The sequence below is a fragment of the Sebastes umbrosus genome, chromosome 6, assembly GCF_015220745.1.
Source record: "Sebastes umbrosus isolate fSebUmb1 chromosome 6, fSebUmb1.pri, whole genome shotgun sequence".
Lineage (NCBI taxonomy): Eukaryota > Metazoa > Chordata > Actinopteri > Perciformes > Sebastidae > Sebastes > Sebastes umbrosus.
In genome coordinates this window covers 11193191-11215876 of record NC_051274.1, presented here as the reverse complement: position 1 = coordinate 11215876, position 22686 = coordinate 11193191, and the positions used below count along the sequence as shown (strand labels likewise).

The window sequence follows — 22686 nt, the reverse complement described above, 5'->3', positions numbered from 1 at the left end:
CATTTGTGAACTGTATTTTAATGTATCAAATAAAATCAAACAATCAATTATCTTAGTTTAGCGCAAAGACTGGAAACAGCTAGTCCGGCACTGCCCAAACGTACAAGAATATGTTAATAAATTAGCTTTAGAGGTGATGGTATAGGTTTTGCTACCTTTGGACAGAGCCATGTTAGCCGTTTCCCCCTGTTTCAACATAAACATTTATGTAGGTAAAAAACATTGGTGCTTACATCAATTCATCAAACACAACCCAGCTGATTCCTCCAGGACAGTGCAGTAATGTGGGAGAGCAGGAGTTGAGCAACACTACATCTGTCTTTATACCCTGTGACTTTCACACCCATAAGAATGTGTTTGGTTCCACCCCACATGCATTCAAAAACCCATCCGAAACAGTCAAACAAATGCTCAGCATATGACAGCCCCTATGCAACGGCGGGAAGGATGGGACAAAGGCGAGTGTTTTCCACCACACAGCTGCTCCATTGGAAATTTGTCTTGCGCTCATTGTCTTACGCTCTTTTAAAAAAGAAGCGTTAAAGCTCTCGCGCCATGCTCCAGTCGCTTCCTAAGAAAGGCGCTATTGGATGAAACATGGGCAGAAGTGTCCAGTTTCAGAGGAAATGGTGAGAGAATTGGTAGGGGACGATGAGCTCCATTAAACACCAGTGGAGAAGTGGACCTCGCAGGAGCAATCAATACTGCACAAGCTACAGGTGGGGTATGGGGAGTGAGGCCAGGGCCACACTACACTAACATCTTTGCCCTTACCAAAAGAGGTTTATTCAAGTGTGCTGTTAGTATAGTTGTTTTAAACATAAAATAAGAGAATAGGCTTTCAGTTTTCTTTTTATGTACTTATCAGATATATACTTAACAAAATTATACTTATGTATATTAGGCATATACTGACAAGTATACAGAAAAGTCTAAGTATATTTGGCTTATGCTGACAAGCATACAGAAAAGTCTATGTATACTTGGCTTATACTGACAAGTAAACAGAAAGGTCTAAGCATATTTGGCTTATGCTGACAAGCATACAGAAAAGTCTAAGTACACTTGGCTTATGCTTGCTGTTTGATAGAGTAGCCTATTAGATTGTGTGAGAGTTTGTAAACGTATGTTTTGATATGAATTTACTTCATTCATCAAGAATTTTCCATGTTTTTCCATTCTCCGTTCAACGTCTCTTTATGTAATACATAAATCATTGGCTATGCACTATAAGTTAAGTAAAGATAACTTACAAGTATACTTGCAGTAAAAACTATTAAACTAGTAGTTTACTGAGAGTATACTTTAAAGTGTACTTTCATAAACTAAAACGTGGGCTACAAGTATATGACTAGTAAACTAACAGTATACCTATAAGTTCACTTGTAGTATAGTTCACTTCATAGTATAACATGCTTTGCAAAATACAACTTAGATGTAAACAAGTTGTGCACTCAAAGAGTACTATTCTTACACTTAAGGTACACCTAAAATAGTATACTTTTATAAACTAAAAAGTGGACAAATTTAATCCCAAGAAGTATTGAAGTAGTCGACTTACAAGTATACCACTAGTACATTGATATTAGTATACTTACTGGGAAATTTACTTGAACTTTAATTAAGTTTACTTCATAATAATAACTTGAAGTATGCTACTTTATCGTAAGGTGTGGTCAAAATAAAGTGTGTATTATTTCTTGTTAAAGGCAGTTATGATGTCTGGAAGATCAGCATTAACAAAAGTGGTTATTAGTAGAAGCAATATGTTAAATGTATTGATTTAACAATTAAAAATACATGCAATATCCTTCATCATTTTGTCTTATGAAAACCGACATGCCCTCCTTTGTTCATTTTCAATGAACTGATGATGAAAGGTGACAGGGGGGGTTGAAAACACTTCAAATTCCATGCAGACAAGAATGCAACGTCTCCAGTTTCTTATAATCAGCATGACTATGAAGGGTGAAAATAAACAAACACTTTTTTTCTCACAGAACTTTTTTGCCTGAGGGAGCCGGTATGAGGAGGGGCTTCATCACAAGAGCAGCGTTATTAATCTTTGTTAATTTTAGGCTTCCCTATTCAAACGTCCCAGAGCGGTATTTTTTCATCATTAGGCCTGTTTATAGTGTCAGGAAACTGACCGACAACATAACACAAACTATTTTGTTCATCTATAGTGCAATAGTACAAAGAGTCTTATACATTAAAATCCTAGTGTTTATCCACATCTACACCAAATTCTGTTAAAATATCTTCTGATAACTTAATTTGATTTCCTTTTTTAAGCTAAATCTATTATTTAATTAAATTAATTTTTTCCCTCTCTTTTGTTATTTTATTATAATTTTTATTTTTTTAATTATATTTTTATTTTTATTTTTATTATTATTATTATTATTATTATTATTATTATTATTATTATTATTATTATTTTTATTTTAAATTTTTTTTAATGTATTTTTTTTTTTTTTCGTGTGACCAAGACCAACATGGGGTGGAGGGTCCTCTTTTTATGTTTTTATTTCATGTCAAGGACACTCAGTTATGTTCTGCATTTGATATGATGACCTTTGCCATGTCTGCAAAAAAAACAATAAAAAAGGTTTGCACAAAAAAAATATGTTCTGATTATTAACAAATCCATGAAATAAAATTGTGAATACATTCAGGATGAAGGAGCTAAACAACTAAATCAGTTTGATGCTGATTCTTTCATTCCTGTGCATGTTAATTTGCAATTATGACAGAATTTTCATCTTAAAACATTTCAATCTAATCCACTTGGCTATTTGCTAAATAAGACTTTAGTGAGTAAAAAACACACTATAAAAGCATTTACATGTTCAGTTTCCCACTGTGCATGCAGCACTCAATGAATTTTGCGAGCACCTGTTTTGCTGTTTTTTGATGCACGGCTCTAGTTTTTGGCAAGCATGCAGGAGGATGTGACATGCCTTCAGTGCCCATAACACAGCTTGCATTCCATGTGTTGAACGGTGATGGTGTCCTCTTTTGAAAAGGAATGCATCACGGTGGAATAATTGCCCTTACTTACTCCTCTCTGGCCACTTAAAAAGGATTCAGATGGTTTGGGATCTCTCTCTCTCTCTCTCTCTCTCTCTCTCTCTCTCTCTCCACCACCCCTCCTCCCATGGGGCGGCAGGGAGAGGAGGAGGAGAACACGAGGGGGGATGGGTGTGTTTGACTTGGGAGAGCTGAATTTGGAAGGGGGGGAATTAGCATTTACATAAAAGGCCAAACTAAGTTTTTTTTGCCTGCATGTTTCACCCACAGAGAGTTTTGTTGTCATTGCTCTAAATTACATCTGTTCCTCCCCCCGTATCAGAAACTGGTGCTAATGCTACGACCGAGATTCCTTGAATTAAACTGTCCAATAGAAGGTGACCTGCACAACAGACATGGATATTGGATTATAGTAGCGTTTTAGAGGTCACATGATCCTCTTGGATCAGGTAAAGACTTGGCTTCTTGTCACCTCTTGTTGGCAGCTAGGCCCGGCCGACTGCTGGGAGGTCCTAAGTGCTGCAAGTATGGTGGTGGGACAAGAGAATGCAATGTGGCTGTGGCTTATTGGACTCTACACGTGCATGTTCACACACACATTTGTTGAGTGAACCATGGGCCAGCAAGCGTAACAGGTTTTTGAGTTTTGCAATAAGTGCTGCAAGTGACATTTGAGGACAATTTATTGTTGGGGTCATTGTCTAGTTGTGTGTTTTGCAGCAGGTTTTACAAGCAAGAAATATTCATCACCGGCCACTTAAAGCAGCAGTAGGCAGAATCATTTTGGCACCATTGGGCAAAAATTCCATAATAATCTTTCAGCATATTGTAATTCAAGTGTTCTGAGAGAGACCTCTGCACCTCCTCATGGCTTTGTTTTCAGACTTTAAAAAATCTAGCCCGTGACGGGAGACTTTGGCCAATCACAGGTCATTCCAGAGAAATTCTTATTGGCGGTTCATTCAACGGAGGCAGCTGTCAATCACTCGCAAACTCTGATCAAATTAGGAAGTGCTGATCAAATATGAATCAATATTCTGTTACTGTAATGCCTATTTCTCGCCTCAAATGTGTTCAGAAACATCTTGTAGTGTACTGTTTAGCTGTAAAATGAGAAAGTTTGCTCCGGCTGGTGGGCGATGCTTGGTATTTCCTCAACTGATCTCAACATGGCTGCCGGGTCACAAACTTTTCTAATTTTACAGCTAAACAGTAATGTTTCTGAAAACATTTGAGGAGAGAAATAGGCATTACAGTAAGAGAATATTGATCACATTTGATCAGCGCTGCCTAGTTTGACCGTTTGATCGAAGTTGGCGAGTGATTGACAGCTGCTCAGAGACGGCAATACTCCAGCTCGGCTCTGATTGGTTGTTTTCCTCCGGTCTGTGAAATCTTGCAGAAGCCATTAGGAGCACCGGAGGACACAGAGGAACATGATTTTTTTCAGATTACCTGTCTCATAAACTACTGTCAGGATATAGTGACCGTTTTATAAAAATAACTTTTTTTTAATCATATTTGCTCCATTTGCTTTAATCACTTAATTAAAGTTCAGGATAATTACATTGTCATGACACTGAAACATGTTTAAAACACCTTCATGGATCCAAATTTAGGAGGATCCAAAGTTATTCATACTCTTTCTGATAGCCTGTATTTATTCGAGCTGAGCACCCAAGGTTGATTTGACTCATTGTGATTTAAAAGTCTGTGAGGATTCTAGATCTGTCACCGGTTTCATTACAGATGGTCCGTTTCTAACACGCGTCTGTCATCTCCGAGCCCGTAGTATCATGCTCCTGTGATTTTGTCAATCCCATTGAATCAGTCTTATGTTTGCAGCACCAACCCCCGCCGTGGGGCTAATTAAAACAATTTCAAGGACAAAGGAGGGGAGTCCATTGTATCACACAAGCAGCAGTGCAACGGATACGGTGCCAGAGGGGCACAGTTGTCAAGGATTAGCGGCCCTTCGCAGGCGCAGATGGATATATCAGCCACCCACCGCCGGTGATGAGTGTCGGAGCAGGACAACTGTCTCAAATGAGGCTTTTAGCATGAATGCAGATTTAGTCAAAATAGTTGAAATGAAATAATGAGCCAACCGGAGCAGAAAACAAAATTAAAGAGAATGCAGTCGGTGTCTGATTTACCTGTTTCTCTGAGATTTCTGAATCTGTTGTTCACACATGCAGCATGTTTAGGTCTCAGGAATTCTGTTGCTTTTCATTCAATTATGATGTGAAATAAATATGAAATAATTTTTTTTTTTTTTTTTTTTATACATTTGGAATTACTGTTAAACAGCACCACACACACACATAGAATCTGGTAACTAGTCTTATTTATGAAAAACCTCCCAACACCCAGGTCTTTTTTTTCCCACATTCCTGAGCTGTGCAGAGCCCACCCCCTTCCTAGAACACAGAGATCTGCTGGTGACAAATCTTCAAACTAACTTCCTCTCCTTCCTTTCAACTGAAATAATGGCCCAATGAACTGGCTTCTCTCCGTCCTGACTCACATCCTCCGTGCCATAATATTTATGCCGCCCATTCAGAAGCTGCCCCTCGTCTAATTGCTATGCGAATCCCACCACAGGCACCGACGCACTTCATTACATCCTGACTAATAGTCGGAATATTAGTCAGGGATACAAACAATGACGTACTGCAGAGTCACTGCCGTAATAGAACTTTCCATATACACTGTTAAAGGAGATAATAATAAGCTAACATTGATAACATTCAGTCACTAGATACCGCATTCTCCCTCCCCCGTTCCATTGCATTCACTTCACAACAAGTGGTTGCCAGTTTGTTACACAACCTGCATATTTTATGGTCGAATGGAGTGAGACTCAGACAGACAGTCATGTCAAGTGATGAATCTTTCATGGAAGGGTAATGTAGTCATTTTGGAACACGTAGCGGCTGAGCATCGTAAAGCACACTTCAGTCAAACTCGACAGAAACAAAATAAAACTTCTAAAACTAAAAATAGCTCCTCAGAGATTGAAGTGGTTATTTTTCTCATTTTGACAATCTAACTGGTGACAAAACATCAGTTTAGGTTGTAAGAACTATGGCTGATGGTAGTTGTTGTTGGTTTAGTTTAAATATGCCAAATTGTAATTTTATGAGTTATTATTGTTTGGACGATTAAACTAAGACAGCTAATCTGTGCTAACATCAGTTGTCACTTGTTGCTAAGGTAAATATTCAGGTACTCTGCAGCCAGATGGTGTCAAACTCAGCCATTTGTCTGTTTTTTTCCACACTAACTAGAAACTTGTTCACTGATGACACAGAGACACCACGTGATACCAACGTCGTTATACTATTGGCTCACAAGCCTTGTTAGAAATGGGAACCGAATGTCTGATATCGTCTACAGATATAAACAAAACATTCATTTTGGACCCGCCAAATATTTTTAATGATTAATTCACAATCATAATATATATATATTTTTTTTTCAGGAAAAGCCATATTTTTATTCGGCACCTTTCTAAAAGCTCTGTAGGTGTAGGTTTTTCAAATATTTGTCTACATAAAAATGTTATCAATATAAACTTTAAAATATAATAAATTGCTTCCACTCGAATGACCAGCTGACCGAGCCGGACTAGCACTTTAATCTGGACAGGATTCTCACAAACTGAAGTGTTGACAGTGAACGTCTCATCCGTGCTTTTAAGGCATTGTTGTTATCTCTGTGGCCAGGCCGTACTTATCTCACAGAGGGAACTGTATGTGAGCAGAAACAATAGGCTTGAATGAGTGCATTCCCTAAAAGGTGTTAGGTTACACGGGGCCGGCTCTATTTAATAGATGATATCTGTCTGAGGGGGACTTTGCCACGTGATCTTTATCACTGGGCTTTTTTTTTGAGAAATGGGGCATCATTCATAAACTAATTAATTCCCTGGCGTGACGTCGTGATAACAGGAAATACCCCGAGGCTGCGTGTCGTGGGTCACGAACCAGGGAAATATCAGGGAAGAGCTTGAAATTATATATTTTATAATTGTCAATCAAAAAAAAAATTCTATCATTTTAAAATCTTCAAATAAGTCACAAGAATCTCAAACGATTTCATTTCCATTTGAAGAAAAATAAATCTCATCCATAAGTGATTGTACATTCATACATAGGCCCATTGACCCCCTGCTTGATTTGACAAAAAGCCACAATAATGCAATTAGCCTAACAAAGAAAATGGTAATCCATGAACCAGTATGAGTCCATGGGTGGGATGCATCTGTAAAGACCTGCGAATACTTCTGAGGAATTTTCACACCAATAAGCTGCAGGAGAGCCAGACTAAAACTTTGCAGCACCACACATTCATATAGTGCTAATCTCTGTGTGGTGCAATTGAAACAAAAAAACACTTCTTGCATTCAAAAACATGCACTTAACCGCCTCCTCTGGTGTCACATATTAAAATGCAAATGTTTAAATATGGCTCTCAACCGCAACCCCATTCATTAACTGGTGTCAATCATTCACACGCTCTGTATTTACAGATATCAGTGACAGTATGACACATTATCAGACCACCAGCAGATTCATAGCTGGGGGTGGTGGTGGAATCACATATGCTAATAAAGCAGATGTCCGCAGTCCTCAACACATTCCAGGCAGCCTATAAAAACAAAGCGGCTTTCTTCCCCAAGGAGCAGAGCCCCATCTCCGACTGTCTCCAGCAGCCTCAAAGCTTCATATAAACATTTAGTGTTATAACCCAACGCAACACTCCGTCCCTCCCTGCCACCGTCTCTAAAACAACCGCCGCAACCTGATCCCTTCAGACTAACTCCCTTCATTTTGGGAGCAATTTGTGTGTTTGGCCAAGGTGTGTGAGTCCTTGTCTAAAAAAACTTTCCATGACACTGGAAGTTTCGGGTCTGTGTGTGTCTCTGCTGCCGTCCACTGTGCCCGACTCCCGCTGAATTCATCAGCCATTGTTTTCTCTGCACAGGCATTTATGATGTCACAGCAAACATAAGCTTTGTCCTCAGATGAAGGATCAGCCAGGGTTCGTGCCCTTATGGGGTCAAACAAACAGCAAATATGGACAGGCTATGACTTAGATCATGGGGTTGGGTGGACATTATGGTGGCAGTGAGAGAACTTCATTTAAAGGCAGAACAATTTAAGAAGAATGGGCACCAGTAGGGATGGATTCTTTTATTTACTGGTAACCACAAAAAAATAGAACTCCCTTTTGCAACCAGTTATGCTAATAGTAATACTTGAAAAAGCCTTAATCTTATCTTCTCCCTCTGCCCCCGTCCCCATCTCCTCTCTCTCCATTCCTGAGAAACACTGAGCCATATCAAAATGAAAACAAGAACATTTCCTGGGTCCCAGTCCTCTCAGTGTACTGAATCATCACCGGTGATGAAAAAGGATATACATGCAACCACAGCTGCTATGAAGTTTAAAATATTTCTTGACCCGTTGCATGTACAAAAAAATAATGTTTTTTTCACAATGTTTGTGATTCAGGATTTGCTGGAAACAAAACACTTTATATCAACTTTCCTGTAAAGATGGTTAAAAAAACTCATTAACCCATTTGTGCCGCAACTGAAATTTTTAATTTCCTTTGGTGGAAGTGTTCTCTGGGCTTGCCTAAGCACAAATGATAAGAAATTTCAAACCGTTTGGCTGACAAGTTAGTTTTTCTTATCATATCTAGTCTTTGGGCACATGGGAATACAATTTTTTCAAATAGACTGCATTATATTTTAGGTAAAAACAGTATAGTATGATAAGAAAAATGTCTGTATCTCAGGAACTACAAGGAGCACAATCATGTATCTGGTATCTTTGAACTCATAACAAGTTGATTATCAACTATATGCATACAGTGTGTAAAAAATATTTCATATGGAAAACATTGAATAAACACAATGTTAGTGTTTTCCTCATTTTCCAAAAATCCTGACTTTGACTATTAATAAAAGTGTGATTTTTCATGTGTTTTTTCAAAGTTGTTCTGTTAAGACACTTGCCCAAAGTATGTCTGATTAGAACAATTGTTGTGGCATTTTTCCTTATCATACTGAATATAGTCTTTGGGCACAAATGGGTTAATCTTTTGAGTATACAATAATCCACATTACTCACACTGCTTTCCTAATTGCTCCATATCCACCCTGGATTTTTTTTTGTTGTTTTATGTTTTCAGATTGCACAAGAATGAATTTGGCACCGGCGGTTTCTGTGCACATTAAGTGCTTTGAAAGCAGGAAAGGTAAACACAGACTTAAGCACATACACATGCACACAACAATGGCTTGTATCTGTAAAGATCAGATTTCCATCATGTTTGTTTTCTTAGGATAAGGCATTTGCGAACAAAGAAAATATTTTGCTTGCTCATTGCCATCTGTTGAAACCGGAGGAATGTCTAAAATTGTTAATAGGTTTGTTTAATTGGGACACTGTTCCAACACTAGCCTCTGACTGAGAGAACACATAGGTATTCATTTAAAAGTTACATGTTTGAATTGTGGAGCCCACCAGCTGTTTACACTTCTTTTTTTTGGTCTGATAATGAAATAAAAAGGGCTGTCAATCGATTAAAATATTTAATAGCGATTAATTGCATGATAGTCCATAGTTAATCCAAATTAATGGCAAATTAATCACACATTTGTTATCTGTTCAAAATGAACCTTAAAGGGAAATTTGTCAAGTATTTAATAGTTGGCAAATATGCTTGCTTTATGCAAATGTATGTATATATTCATTATTGGAAATCAGTTAACTACACAACAAAATGACAGATATTGTCCAGAAACCCTCACAGGTACTGCATTTAGCATAACAAATATGCTCAAATCATAACATGGCAAACTCAAGCCCAACAGGCAACAACAGCTGTCAGTGTGTCAGTGTGCTGACTTGACTATGACTTGCCCAAAACTGCATGTGGTTATCATAAAGTGGGCATGTCTGTAAAGAGGAGACTCGTGGGTACCCATAAAACCTATTTTCATTCACATATATTGAGGTCAGAGGTCAAGGGACCCCTTTGAAAATTGCCATGACTGTTTTTCCTCGCCAAAATTTAGCTCAAGTTTGGAGTGTTATTTAGCCTCCTTCTCGACAAACTAGTATGACATGGTTGGATGGATTCTTTAGGTTTTTTCTAGTTTCATTTGTTATCAGTATCTTCACTCTACAACCTCTGAAACATTGATTGCATTAATATGTATTAAAGAAATTAGTGGCGTTACAACGAATTTGCGTTAACTTGTTATTATTGCGTTAACTTTGCCAGCCCTAGCTGAAAACTAGAAATATAGGCTGATCAATACATTTAAACTATGCGGTTCTGCACATTTTCAAAGCCTCATTTGTTTTTTTAGAACCCAATAAACAAAAATGAGTCCCATGTGCTAAAAAACAGTCCTTATATATCCAAGAGAGAAAAAAAAGAAGAAGAAAAACATATCTGTAGACCTATACTGTAGATTAATTTTAAAGATGTCTGTTACAATCCTAGAAATAAAGCAACTGGTATGGCCTCATTCTAAGTCCACATAACCCTACAATATCTGTATTGGTATATCAGCTTTACTATTCCAGTTCCTCACAAGCTTAAGAACAATCTGATCACTCTATAATGTCAGGCTGGCAATGGCAACAAATGTTGAACCACACAAAACCTGGCTGTCCTGCAGTGTGAACGATGAGAATGCAGATAGAGAAAACAACAAAGCAACATGCTGACATGTGAGAACGATGAGCTGCCACAAAACCGAGCAAAAAAAAAAAAAACAAATCCTAAAAAACCTGATGGCACACGGCTAACATTTAGCCACCGTTCCCAACTTGCATCCCACAAAAAAATATGGAATAAAAGAAAAACAATTGAGCGATTGTTCCAGCTTCAATACATGGCACCATGTGCACGGTCAAAACCATGCATTTGTTTAGGGTTAGTGGCACAGAAACAGGGCAGGGGGGGGAAACAATGGCCAAATGTCTTTGTTACCGAACCACAAAAGCTGATAGCTGCTTATTTGCATTCACGAGATCACACTCAGCGCTCACTGCTAAATGGGGAAACCGGCATCGTTATAAAGGACATTGTTATAAAAGGCAGTGGCTCTGTGTTGGGAGAGCGGGAGATACTGTAGCAATGCTTTTGTCCATCAAAGGACTTTTATGGGCTTTGGCTCTCTCTCACTCCGGCCATGCCCATTGGCTCAAAATTATACTTATTTTTTCTGCCCCCTGAGGACTGCTCTTAAACGGCTGCTTTCAATCTTAAAGAAACAACAACAAAAGAGGCTGTCAGGGTAATGCTTCCTGACAACCCGAGATAGAGAAAAACAACACCCTAAACATTCTGATAAAAACCACAAAAAAAAGGTGACAAAGCTTTCAGAAAATATGAAAAAATCCTCATAAAAATTGTAGATTTGAGCAGAAAATCACAAATGTTGTGCATGATTTTGTTAAAAATAAATAAAAACATACGACCACCCACAAAGGCTCTTACAACCAATTTTGCCCTAAAGTTGTGCTATTGATTCCACCCTTGGGACACTACAATAACCTAATAACATCTTAGCAAATAATCACATTGCATTCAGAAAGTGTCTTTTTGTGACATGTGGCTTTAAACTGTGGATCAATTTGTTCTATCCTGTTGCATTTCTATCACACAGACAATCAGAATTGAACAGGGGGCGAGATAAAAGCCTCCAGTGTACCCAGAAATCAAAACTCACTTAAGATGTCAATAGTGTCACAGTGAAAAGACGCCCGCATTGGAAAAACAAATCCATATCAATACTTCACCAATCAGTTAATTTCATTAAGGCATTCAGTGCCATTTACTGATGGGACGGCAAACAAAGCCAAAGGTCTGAAATGTGTAGTTGAAGTGACAGATTGCACCCGGAGGAGCGCATGTGTGAATAACAGTTTGGCTGTCTGGACGATTTATAACCACCTCTGATGAAAGAAATGAGCCGTAATGCTAAATTCATTAAATTCATGACATGTTCACACTATTTAAAGTACCTGTCCTCTTCTGCCGCGTGTGTTGGTCTGGTTTCTGCTTATTGTCCTCCGACCACCTGGCCCTCTCCGGATCTGTTTATGTCCAGAAGGAATGCATCACAACTTACGATTTCTTTAAGCAGCTGTGAGTGGAAATTGCTTTTCGGGGAGACATTTATGACCCCCCCATTCAAAGGCTGACATCTCAAACACAGGAAGGAAGGAACTGAGAAGAAGAAGTGCCATACAGTATCAAAAGGGTCTGTTCAAAACGCAAGCTACCTTTTTGAAAAAACTAAAATAACTTTTAATAAAAGAAATAGTTTAAGATTTCATGACAGAAGGGAAGTGATTTTTCTTATATTTTAACTAAATCTGCACCCGATTTGACATTTATCAGGCCATTAAATAGGCGTTATAATCAGTCACTATAAGCACCATAGATGTGGTTCCTTAGGGGCCTACTACACCTACTACGTTGTGAATGAGAAAATGAAACTTAAAAGCAACACGTTCTAATTAGTTTTAGGCAATATAACTTCAACTTCTTTAGTTTTATGCAAAAAAAGAGTAAGTTTAGGCAATAAAACTACAACTTCTTTAGTTTTAGGTCACAAAAACTACAACTTCTTTAGGTTTAAGCAAAACAAAAACAACAACTACAACTTCTTAAGGTTTAGGCAATAAAATTACAACTTCTTTAGGTTTAGGCAACAAAAACTATAACATCTTTAGGTTTAGGCAAAAAAAAATAACTACAACTTCTTTAGGTTTAGGAAACAAAAACTTTAACTTCTTTAGGTTTAGGCAAAAAAATAACTACAACTTCTTTAGTTTTAGGCCACAAAAACTACAACTTCTTTAGGTTTAAGCAAAAAAACAACAACAACTACAACTTCTTAAGGTTTAGGCAATAAAATTACAACTTCTTTAGGTTTAGGCAACAAAAACTATAACATCTTTAGGTTTAGGCAAAAAAAATAACTACAACTTCTTTAGGTTTAGGAAAGAAAAACTTTAACTTCTTTAGGTTTAGGCAAAAAAATAACTACAACTTCTTTAGGTTTAGGCAACAAAAACTACAACTTCTTTAGGTTTAAGCAAAAAAATTACAACTTCTTTAGGTTTAGGCAACAAAAACTATAACATCTTTAGGTTTAGGCAAAAAAAAATAACTACAACTTCTTTAGGTTTAGGAAACAAAAACTTTAACTTCTTTAGGTTTAGGCAACAAAAACTACAACTTCTTTAGGTTTAGGCAAAAAAAACCAAAAAACTAAACTTCTTTAGGTTTCGGTAAAAAAAACAACTACAACTTCTTTAGGTTTAGGCAAAGAAAAACCTACAACTTCTTTAGGTTTAGGCAAAATAAAAAAAACTACAACTTCTTTTGGTTTAGGCAAAAAAGCCTACTACTTCTTTAGGTTAAGGCAACAAAACTACAATTTCTTTCGGTTCGTACAAAAAAAAAATCACCTAGTTAAGTTTAATGAAAAACATTGTGTTTTGGATTAGAATAACTACTAACACAAAGACAACTACACATTGTTGGTTTTACACGGGATGTGAAATCCAGTCTCCTGGGTGAAAAACCTGTAGCACGCCCCTATTGCCCCACATCTATGGGACTTATAGTGACTAATAACACCTACAGTATTTAATAGCCTGACAACAGTCTAATCGTCTGAAATCTAAGTGCTTAAAACAAGGTGACATATTAATTCATTATTCAACCAAAAACCCACCAAACATACACAAAATAAATGAAGATCTGCATGATTCTAACATTTCAAACTCCACAAGCTCTAAAGATGTCCATAGTAGAAGCACTTAACTCACCCATTTCGTCACATATGGAACAGGAACTGGAGACGGTGGGTGGATGGGGGGGGCTCTCCTCCTCAAGGGTGCTCAGGATTAGGGCCTGGAAGTCTGTTAGATAATAGATCAAAGAGATACACCAGGGAGCACTTCTTGCTTTTCCCCACATAACGCTCATCTTCATACATAATGGAATTTTTTGCAATTCCACCTGAAGATCAGACGACAAGACTTTGGTCCTTGAATCACACACAATGTTGAAAAGGGGTCACCGCGGATCACTGGCGCGATTATAATATAAATGCGAGCTCAAGTGCAGGTACTGACAATGCAAAGAGCAAAACTTAACCCAGTCTGGACCCACCGGAGAATCAGAACAAGGTGCTCTTTATGAATGGGTTACGTTCAGTAACTGAAGTTGTGAAGAATTTGTTATTAATTGTGAGCAGCAGAGAAAATGAAATACCCACTGCGAATTGAGAGAGTAATTTAAAAGTAAAAGACCTGCATTCAAAAATGTATAAGTCTTATCAGCAGAATGTAGACGACTTAAAGGTGCAGTGTGTAGGATTTGGTGACATCTAGCAGTGGGGTTGCAGACTGCAACCAACTGAGTACCCCTCCGCTTTCTCCTTCCTTTCCAAGACTGCGGTAACGTGAGCCGCCGAGTGCAAAACCTTGGTAACGCTGTTCACCTCACTCAGAGGCCATCCATACCATAATACCACTACTTTAGGAGCAACGGAAGTCAGACGGCGGCTGGCGTAGAAACCGTAGTTTCACAAGCGTGTCGGAGAACTTTCAGGTAACATATAAATGTGAAAGGCTCTCTCTAGAGCCAGTGTTTGGTTTGTCCGTTCTGGGCTACTGTAGAAACACGGAGGAGCTACATGGTGGACTCCGTTAAGAGGACCCGCTCCCTATGTAAATAAGAAGGGCTTATTCTAAGCTAATGAAAACACAATTCTTGGTTTCAGGTGATACACTAGAGAAAACATACTTATTAATATTATATTTCATTTCTGACAATAGATTCCCCTAAATGTTACACACTGTTCCTTTAAATCTTAAAAGGAATAGTTTGACATTATGAAAAATATGCTTATTTGCTTTCTTGCAGAGTTAAATGAGAAGATCGATACCACTGTTAGCAGACATATGTATCAATATTCTCATCCAACTCTCAACAAGAAGGCGAATAAGTGTATTTTACAAAGTGTCAAACTCTTCCTTTAATCTGCTAAGTAACTAGTAGCCTAGCCAACTAATAGTTGTAGTAATATGTGTGTAACACATGTAGTAACAAGGACAATACTACCCTCATAAATGTCGTGAAGGAGAATTGTTAGTATCATAAAATGGTAGTAATCATAAAAATAAATCTTTACAATGTACCAAGTACTGCACCTAAAGTACTTAGTTACATTCTACCACTGATAGTTTCACATCAAGAAAATGTAGAAATGGCAGACAATAAATGGAACAGAATAAAAGTATCAACAATTCAAATATATACAAGGTAATCTAACATGTATAGCAACAAAAGGAGTATGGTCTTTATATTCCTTTGCTAGTACACCATTTCCTTTACCCCCCTCCAACAGTGAGGTGAAACTTCAATGCTGGCAAAGAGTCTGTGGCCGTGCTGAGCCAGAGTCTGCATCAGCAGAGAGCCATTAGTGCAAAGGGACGAGAGAGAAATCAATGGTCATCTTGTTCATAGGAGACTCCCATTCAGGTGCAGCCTTCAATCTCTGGAAACACTAAGTGCTGAAGTCTGAGCGTAAAAAAACGGCCACAATAGTAGATAGCCACGAGCAGGACAGGCACTTTATTGAAAAAATCTATTGGGAGAGCAACTTGGCTTTTAAAAACTAAAGACCTTCATATGCAGACTAATGTTTTCTACAAATGACATCTACTTCCTAGATTCAGAATTTCAAGAGGACTTGAAAATGGTTCATTTCCAGAAAAAAAAAGCTACACATACATATGTAGAATCAATACTACAACACTGCAATACTCCACAATTTCAGGGTAAACTTCACCCGTCACTCGCATCACTCTGCTGCCACTTAGTGGACAAACTGGAGAACTCCATCATATGAAGACATTCAATTTCAATTCGTGTCCATTTCTTTCATGCTCTCATTCAGACTTGTTTTTCCTCAAGATGTTGCCTGAAAATAAAGCCTTATTTTTAATAAAAAATATATATTCTTTAAATTCATATTTTCATTTTGATGCATCCAAAAATAACCCTTGAATATAGAGTATGCAAAAATGATGTCCAAATGATTAGCTTTCATATTCAAAAGTTATTCAGTAATATTGTGCTACGACAACAATTCATTATTCTAAAAGCTGGAAACTAAAACAATTATGTCTTCAAAGTCAACAGCATTGTTGCTTCAGTGGTCAATGATTAAATTGCAAGAAACAAAAGCAGTTTACCCCTCTGAGACCCGCGATCCCGACCCACTTTACTGTCTTTCAGATGCTGTAACAGGTTCACTTTTAGAGCTAGTGAAGCTACATATCTCATATGAAACTAGAAAGATTAAGGAATCCAATGGTACCAACCATGTCATACTAGTTTGTTGCAAAGGAGCTAAATAACGCTCGCACTTTGGGCTAAATTTTGGCAAGGAAAAACTGGCATGGCCATTTTCAAAGGGGTCCCTTGACCGCTGACATCAAGATATGTGAATGAAAATGGGTTCTATGGGTACCCACGAGTCTCCCCTTTACAGACATGCCCACTTTATGATAATCACATGCAGTATAAATGTGTTTCTATTAGCTATTCTAAAAATTATGTGTTTGAATATTTCTGCATCCTGGGGTACCTAAACAGTCTTGGAATTACATAAATTGGGTATGACTGGAAAGCTGAGATTCTTGTGGATCCAATGAGCCCAATTGTATTCATGTGTGTAATGACGTTAGTCCCCATAGTAGCCATTTCATTGTTGAGAGACCATTTTTTTTAAACTTGACCTCACTGTATAAAATGACCTGTAGTGACCTCTAGCATTATCACAGCCTCATGAAACTTTACAGCCACAAACTAGATACCTAGAGCATTCAGAGGATGGATCACTTTCCTAGCTAGATTGATAATAAGGGGCTTTCTGAGCAGTTACCAGAACAGAAGTGCTCGCCATCTAATCGCCAAAAAATGAAATTCTTGCGGAAATCTCCAAATGTCAAAAGTGTTTGATACCAAATCTCAGCATGTCTTTTTCTATGCTGTTCCTCAAGGTCTTGGTGTCTTAATGTGGTATTTTGGAGGGATTATCAATTCTCAATTGGTAAAAATGTTTTAAATTTAGCACTAACTCAAACGATATCAATCCAAAAATGTATGAGTCATAATAGAGCATGAGAATGACCATCATTTACGTCAATCATAATGTTCTAAACCCTTATACACTTTATTTTAATAAATTAATGAATGTTTATTTCTGATTTATGACTAGAACAACTTGACACACAGTGCTGAGCTGCATCTCAAATTAATCTTCAGGTTCTCCGCTTTCAGATGATGTACACCACTTCTATGTGACATCTACTGTTGACCTGCTATCTCCCCCTAAAGACCCCCTGTACCCCCCTAAAAAAGACAAAAACAGGTCTATTGTGGGTCTCAGAGGGTTATCAGCCTGCACATACGTAACATAACCTAAGAGTTCTTACTGGCAAAGAAATAGCTTATGATGCAGTTAAAGTTTTTCTATTTTCAGAAAAACACACCGGACCCTCCACTCATTGAGGGATGCCTTCCAGTGTGTGTGAGTCTGAGTAGAGTGTTTGAGGAGAGAGCTGCTGTGGCTGAGTGGACACTATCAGTGGAACGCCGTGGATGACCACATTCTGGCCACCCAGGCTGATGTTCGGCACCAGCAGCGCCCTTTCCTCGCAGGTTAAGGCACTCTCCCTGAACGCAACCGCTGGCTTGGACAGGTCCTCCGACGGACCGCACACCATGTCGGGTGGAGTCGCTGTGGTCACCATGGTGGCGGTGTTCCCTTCTGTCACCACTGTGACCTCCGTGCCGCCCTCCTGGATCAAGGCGTTGAGTCCCTCCAGCTCAGAGCAGGTTGTGATGAAAGTCTGTGAGCTGCCGCCGGAGTCTTGAGCGGTAATGGCCGTGTGCAGCAGGGCCTGGTGGAGTGGGTTGTTTGCGTCGCCGCCGCCGGGGCTGAGCTGCGTCAACAGGACTGTCTGGGGTTCTAGGGTGGCCTCTGCAGTCTGGGACATCCCGAGGGGCTGCATGGGCGTGAGCAGGTTCACATGTTGGATCATGGAGTTCACAACCATGTCCTGGTTCTCTGGGCTCAGTAGGACCATGCTGGTCTTGTGCTGACTGTCCACACCAGCTGGAATTAAGGCGTTCTCCTGACCAAGAGGGTGGGAGACGATGATTTTGAGCTGTGCACTGCTGTAAGGAGCCATGGAGTCAGACGGGAGAGGAACTTCCAGCTGGGTGTTGCTCTGCGACGCCGTGACGGGAACCAGGTTGACTGTATCGGTTGGCGCGGAGAGCTGGAGCTGCAACACGTTCTGAGTGTCTCTGTGCTGCTTCTTGTGGCTTCGCAGGGAGTCTTCCCTCACAAAGGAAGCGTCGCACGAGTCACAGCAGAAAGCTCGAGCCGCCTCCAGCTTGGCCCGGTACCTGGAGCCAACGGGCTTCGGGGAGTCCCCTCCTCCGCTTTTCCCCCCACCTTTCCCGCCGCCGCCACCGCCGTTTTCCGGCTTATCCGAGTGGCACTTCTTTTTGTGGATGACGAGGTTGCTGCGCTGCTTGGAGGCGAAGTTGCAGAAGTCGCACCTAAAGGGGCGATCCTCCGAGTGGATCCTCTCGTGGACCTTGAGCGCCCCCTTGCTTGCGCAGGAGTAAGTGCACTTGGAGCACCGGATGGGCTGGGTGGGCTGGTGTTCTCGCGAGTGTTGCCGCAGAGCGGTCTTGCTGGCACACTGGAAATCGCAGTGCACGCAGTGGAAGGAGTTCTCGGTGCCGTGCTTGATCTGGATGTGAGACTTCAGGTTGCCTTTCATGGCGCAGCGATACTCGCAGAAGTCACACTTGTAGGGTTTCTCGCCGGAGTGGATCCGGATGTGCCTCTTCAGGTCTGAGTTGATTTTGAACTTTGCATCACACTGTTGGCACTGGAAAGGTGCGTCCCCTTGGAGTGAAATCAAATGAATGACAAGAAAAAATGATTCTTAAATGCAGTCTAAATTCCACAGTTGCTGACAATTCTTGATTTGTGACTACCTACCAGTGTGTGAGCGGAGGTGGACGGTGAGCTGGCTGGAGTTACGGCTGGCGTATGGACAGATCTGGCATTTGAAAGGCCGCTCATCATAGTGGATGCGAAGGTGCTTCTTCAGACTGCTGCTGTCTGCCGCCGCGTAAGGACAGTGTTTGCACTTGTGCGGCTTCTCGCCCGTGTGCGAGCGGCTGTGCATGTTGAGCTTGTCCCGCCGACTGAAGCGCTTGTGGCACAGCTCACATTCAAACGGCTTCTCACCTGGATGGGAAAAACAACACCAGTCAATATCTGATTCTTAAAGCAGCAGTGGGAAGCTGTGGAGCAAATCTGATTTTAAAAAGTTATTTTTATAAAACAGTCACTATATCCTGACAGTAATGCATGAGATAGTTAATTTAAAAAAAATAATGTGCCTCTGTGTCCTCCGGTGCTCCTAATGGCATCTGCAAGATTTCAGAGACCGGAGGAAAACAACCAATCAGAGCCGAGCTGGAGCCTTGCCGTCTCTGAGCAGCTGTCAGTCACTCGCAAACTCTAATCAAACGGTCAAACTAGGCAGCGCTGATCAAATATAAATCAATATACTGTTACTGTAATGCCTATTTCTCGCACAAAACGTTTTCAGAAACTTCTTGTAGTGTACTGTTAAAGCTATAAAATGAGAAAGTTTGAAGCCATGTTGAGATCAATTGAGGAACTACCAAGCACCGCCCACCAGCCGGAGCAAACTTTCTCATTTCACAGCTAAACAGTACACTACAAGATGTTTCTGAAAACATAAATAGGCATTAAAGTAACAGAATATTGATTCATATTCGATCAGCGCTGCCTAGTTTGACCGTTTGATCGGAGTTTGCGAGTGATTGACAGCTGCCTCCGTTGAATGAACAGCCAATAGGAACGCTCTCTCTCTGAAATGACCTGTGATTGGCCAAAGTCTCCCGTCACAGGGATACATTTTTTAAAGCCTGTAAACAGAGCCATGAGGAGGTGAGAAGTCTAGTTTTCTCTCAGAACACTTGAATTACAATATGCTGAAAGGTTATTATGGAATTTTTGTCCCAATAATGCCAAAAACATTCTGCCTACTGCTGCTTTAAGTGCTTAAGCAACAGAGAATGACAAGTGCAAAGCGTTGACATACCGGTGTGGGTTTTGAGATGCCGCTCCATGTCTTTTTGGCCATACTGCGTCTTAAAAGTGCAACCTGTAGACAGAAATACAGAACAGAAAAAAACTGAAATAGTGCTTTTACAAGGTGTGTGTAGCCGGTGTGTGTAGCCTGTTGTAAATGCATCTAGAAGCGTCCTAAATAAATAACAGCTAATAGACGTGGGCAGGAAGTGCTGTTTTCCCTGCACGGCAGCTGAAAAAGAAGGAATGTGTTACGGTCGTAAATGGAAAGAGGCACCAACCTGAGAAACAGCAGCTGTGTCTCTTTGAAGTCAGGGAAGGTTTTAATTTTTTGGAAGGTGTTTTCTGTGCTTTGGTCAGGATCTTTTTGACACCTCTCATGACACAGGTCTGGTAGGTTTCCTCGAAAACAAACTCAGTGCTGGAATCTGGAGCAGAATGAGAATATGACTGTAAATCAAGTCTGCATGCAAATAATTGACAACAAAACCAGAAGTACAGCTTTTTGTTTTTTTACCTGTGAGAGTGGTTGTTGTTGCAGTGGTGGCTGATGTGTCAGAGGTGGGTAAGGAGCATCCATTTTGCTTGTGGGCGAGAAAGATCTCAAAGTTATTATACTGCTGCTTGCAGAAGCCACAGATGTGGATGTCTGGGCTCACCTCCACCACAACAGCATGTCCTGCACAGACACCAGGAGACACAAAACAAGCACCCATGATGTCAATATAGGAAGCTGCATGAATATGTGACACTGGCAACAAGATGACTGCAATATTAAGATGCTAAATCATGACTGGGATGTTAGAGATGTAGTCTAGTTAGGGATCCTTTACCTTCGGTGTTGTATGTTGCCATTTTCGAGCTTGTTTCTGCTGATCAACTCATCTTCTGGCTCCTTAAAGCCTATAAGACGTCCAGCATGTCTTTAAACTGCACTAAACGCAGACAGCACAACTATTATTATATTTCAAAACGCAAATCTACCGCGGTTTACATTATCAATGGCAATAACAGTTTACTTCTCTGACAACACTAATACAAGTCGGGTTTGCGACATGCTGCGTGGGCTTTACGGCAGCGGGATAAGCATGCGTTTTGTCGTCCGGGCTACGTCACATGATGCCTTTAAAAGCTGTAGGAAAAATCTAAACTATCACCTCTGAGCATGGACCATAGGCAAAGCAAAGGCAGCTTTATTTGTAGAGCACATTTCAGCAACAGGGCAATTCAAAGTGCTTTACATAAACATTCAAGAACATTAAGACATAATTAAAACAGTTATAAAAACATAAAAACATTAAAGATTAGAAAATAAAAACAAGCTAAAAATAAAAGCTTGGATAGAAAGAAGCTAAAATAGAGTATAACACACAAGAGTAAAAGCTCTAGTGCAGTATAAGATCATTATCTGGTTTAATAAAAGGCAGCAGCAAACAGGAAGGTTTTAAGCTTTGGTTGCACCTGCAGTTTTCTGGGAGCTTGTTCCAGATATATTTGGTGCATAAAAACTGATAGGAACGATAACACGATAAAAGTTGTGTATTTTTTTGGTTACACGATTATATTTTTTACAGTAACTATTGTACTGTTGTTATTATTTATATATTTTTTATTGCTATTTGGTTTTCCTCTAGAATTGTCTTGTATATACTTGTAATTTTGGAAAGTCAACTAATCAAAACACCAATTGTAAAAGCCTGATATTTTTCCTCTGTGTATTCTGCCAGTGTGTCATAACCTGTCTTCTGACTGTCTTAATTGCGCAAAAAAAAAAGTGTAAACAAATAAATGAATACATAAATAATCATGGCCTATTGCAGGGGTCAGCAACCTGCGGCTCCGGAGCCACATGCGGCTCTTTAGCCCCTCTCTAGTGGCTCCCTGTGGGTTTTTAAAAATGGAAATGAATCACTGTTTTTTGTTTACATTTTCATTTTTATTTATCATTGGTGTAGGTCTATGGTTCAACGCTACAACGGAGTATTAGGGCCCCATTGAGGAAAAAAAAAAAATCTGAGATTTCAAGAATAAAGTCATAATATTATGAATATTATTTTTTTCTCGTAAACGTATGACTTTATTCTCGTAATATTCTCTATACTCTTTTGACGGTAAAGGTTGCTGACCCCTGGCCTATTGTTGAGTAAATGTCACTGGAGTAATTGACTTTGGGTATTTACGAGTACCTGAATGCAGCTTTAGCACTGAACTTGGGATTCAGCCACATGGCCTCTTCTGTCCTGAACATGTTATTTAGTTCTTTTTAAAAAAGTACAGACAGCCTACTCATATAAAACTTTATCATTCAGACAACATTCAACTCAAAGTGAGAAACATTTGAGGATATTCTCCCGCTATAACCGTGTTTTCTTCGTTTCTAAAAA

At 39.5% G+C, this 22686-nt stretch overlaps 1 protein-coding gene across 3 annotated transcripts; it reads right to left on the bottom strand.

Annotated features, from left to right (window-relative positions):
- Window positions 1–17429: 17429 nt before the first annotated feature.
- zfp64 (zinc finger protein 64 homolog (mouse)) lies at window positions 17430–21403 on the bottom strand. 3 transcript variants are annotated; one of them, XM_037771872.1, is made up of 7 exons: window positions 21136–21403; window positions 20962–20981; window positions 20820–20886; window positions 20584–20730; window positions 20313–20375; window positions 19175–19426; window positions 17430–19078 (listed from the first exon to the last, which is right to left on the bottom strand). In XM_037771872.1, exons 1-7 carry the CDS (start codon window positions 21155–21157, stop codon window positions 17658–17660), a joined length of 1992 nt encoding a protein of 663 aa, XP_037627800.1. In that variant the 5' UTR covers window positions 21158–21403; the 3' UTR covers window positions 17430–17657. The 3 variants fall into 3 exon arrangements, with proteins under 3 accessions (XP_037627800.1, XP_037627799.1, XP_037627801.1); XM_037771871.1 differs by having other exon boundaries at window positions 20820–20981; window positions 21136–21402; XM_037771873.1 differs by lacking the exon at window positions 20962–20981 and having other exon boundaries at window positions 21136–21402.
- Between the last annotated feature and the right edge of the window lie 1283 nt (window positions 21404–22686).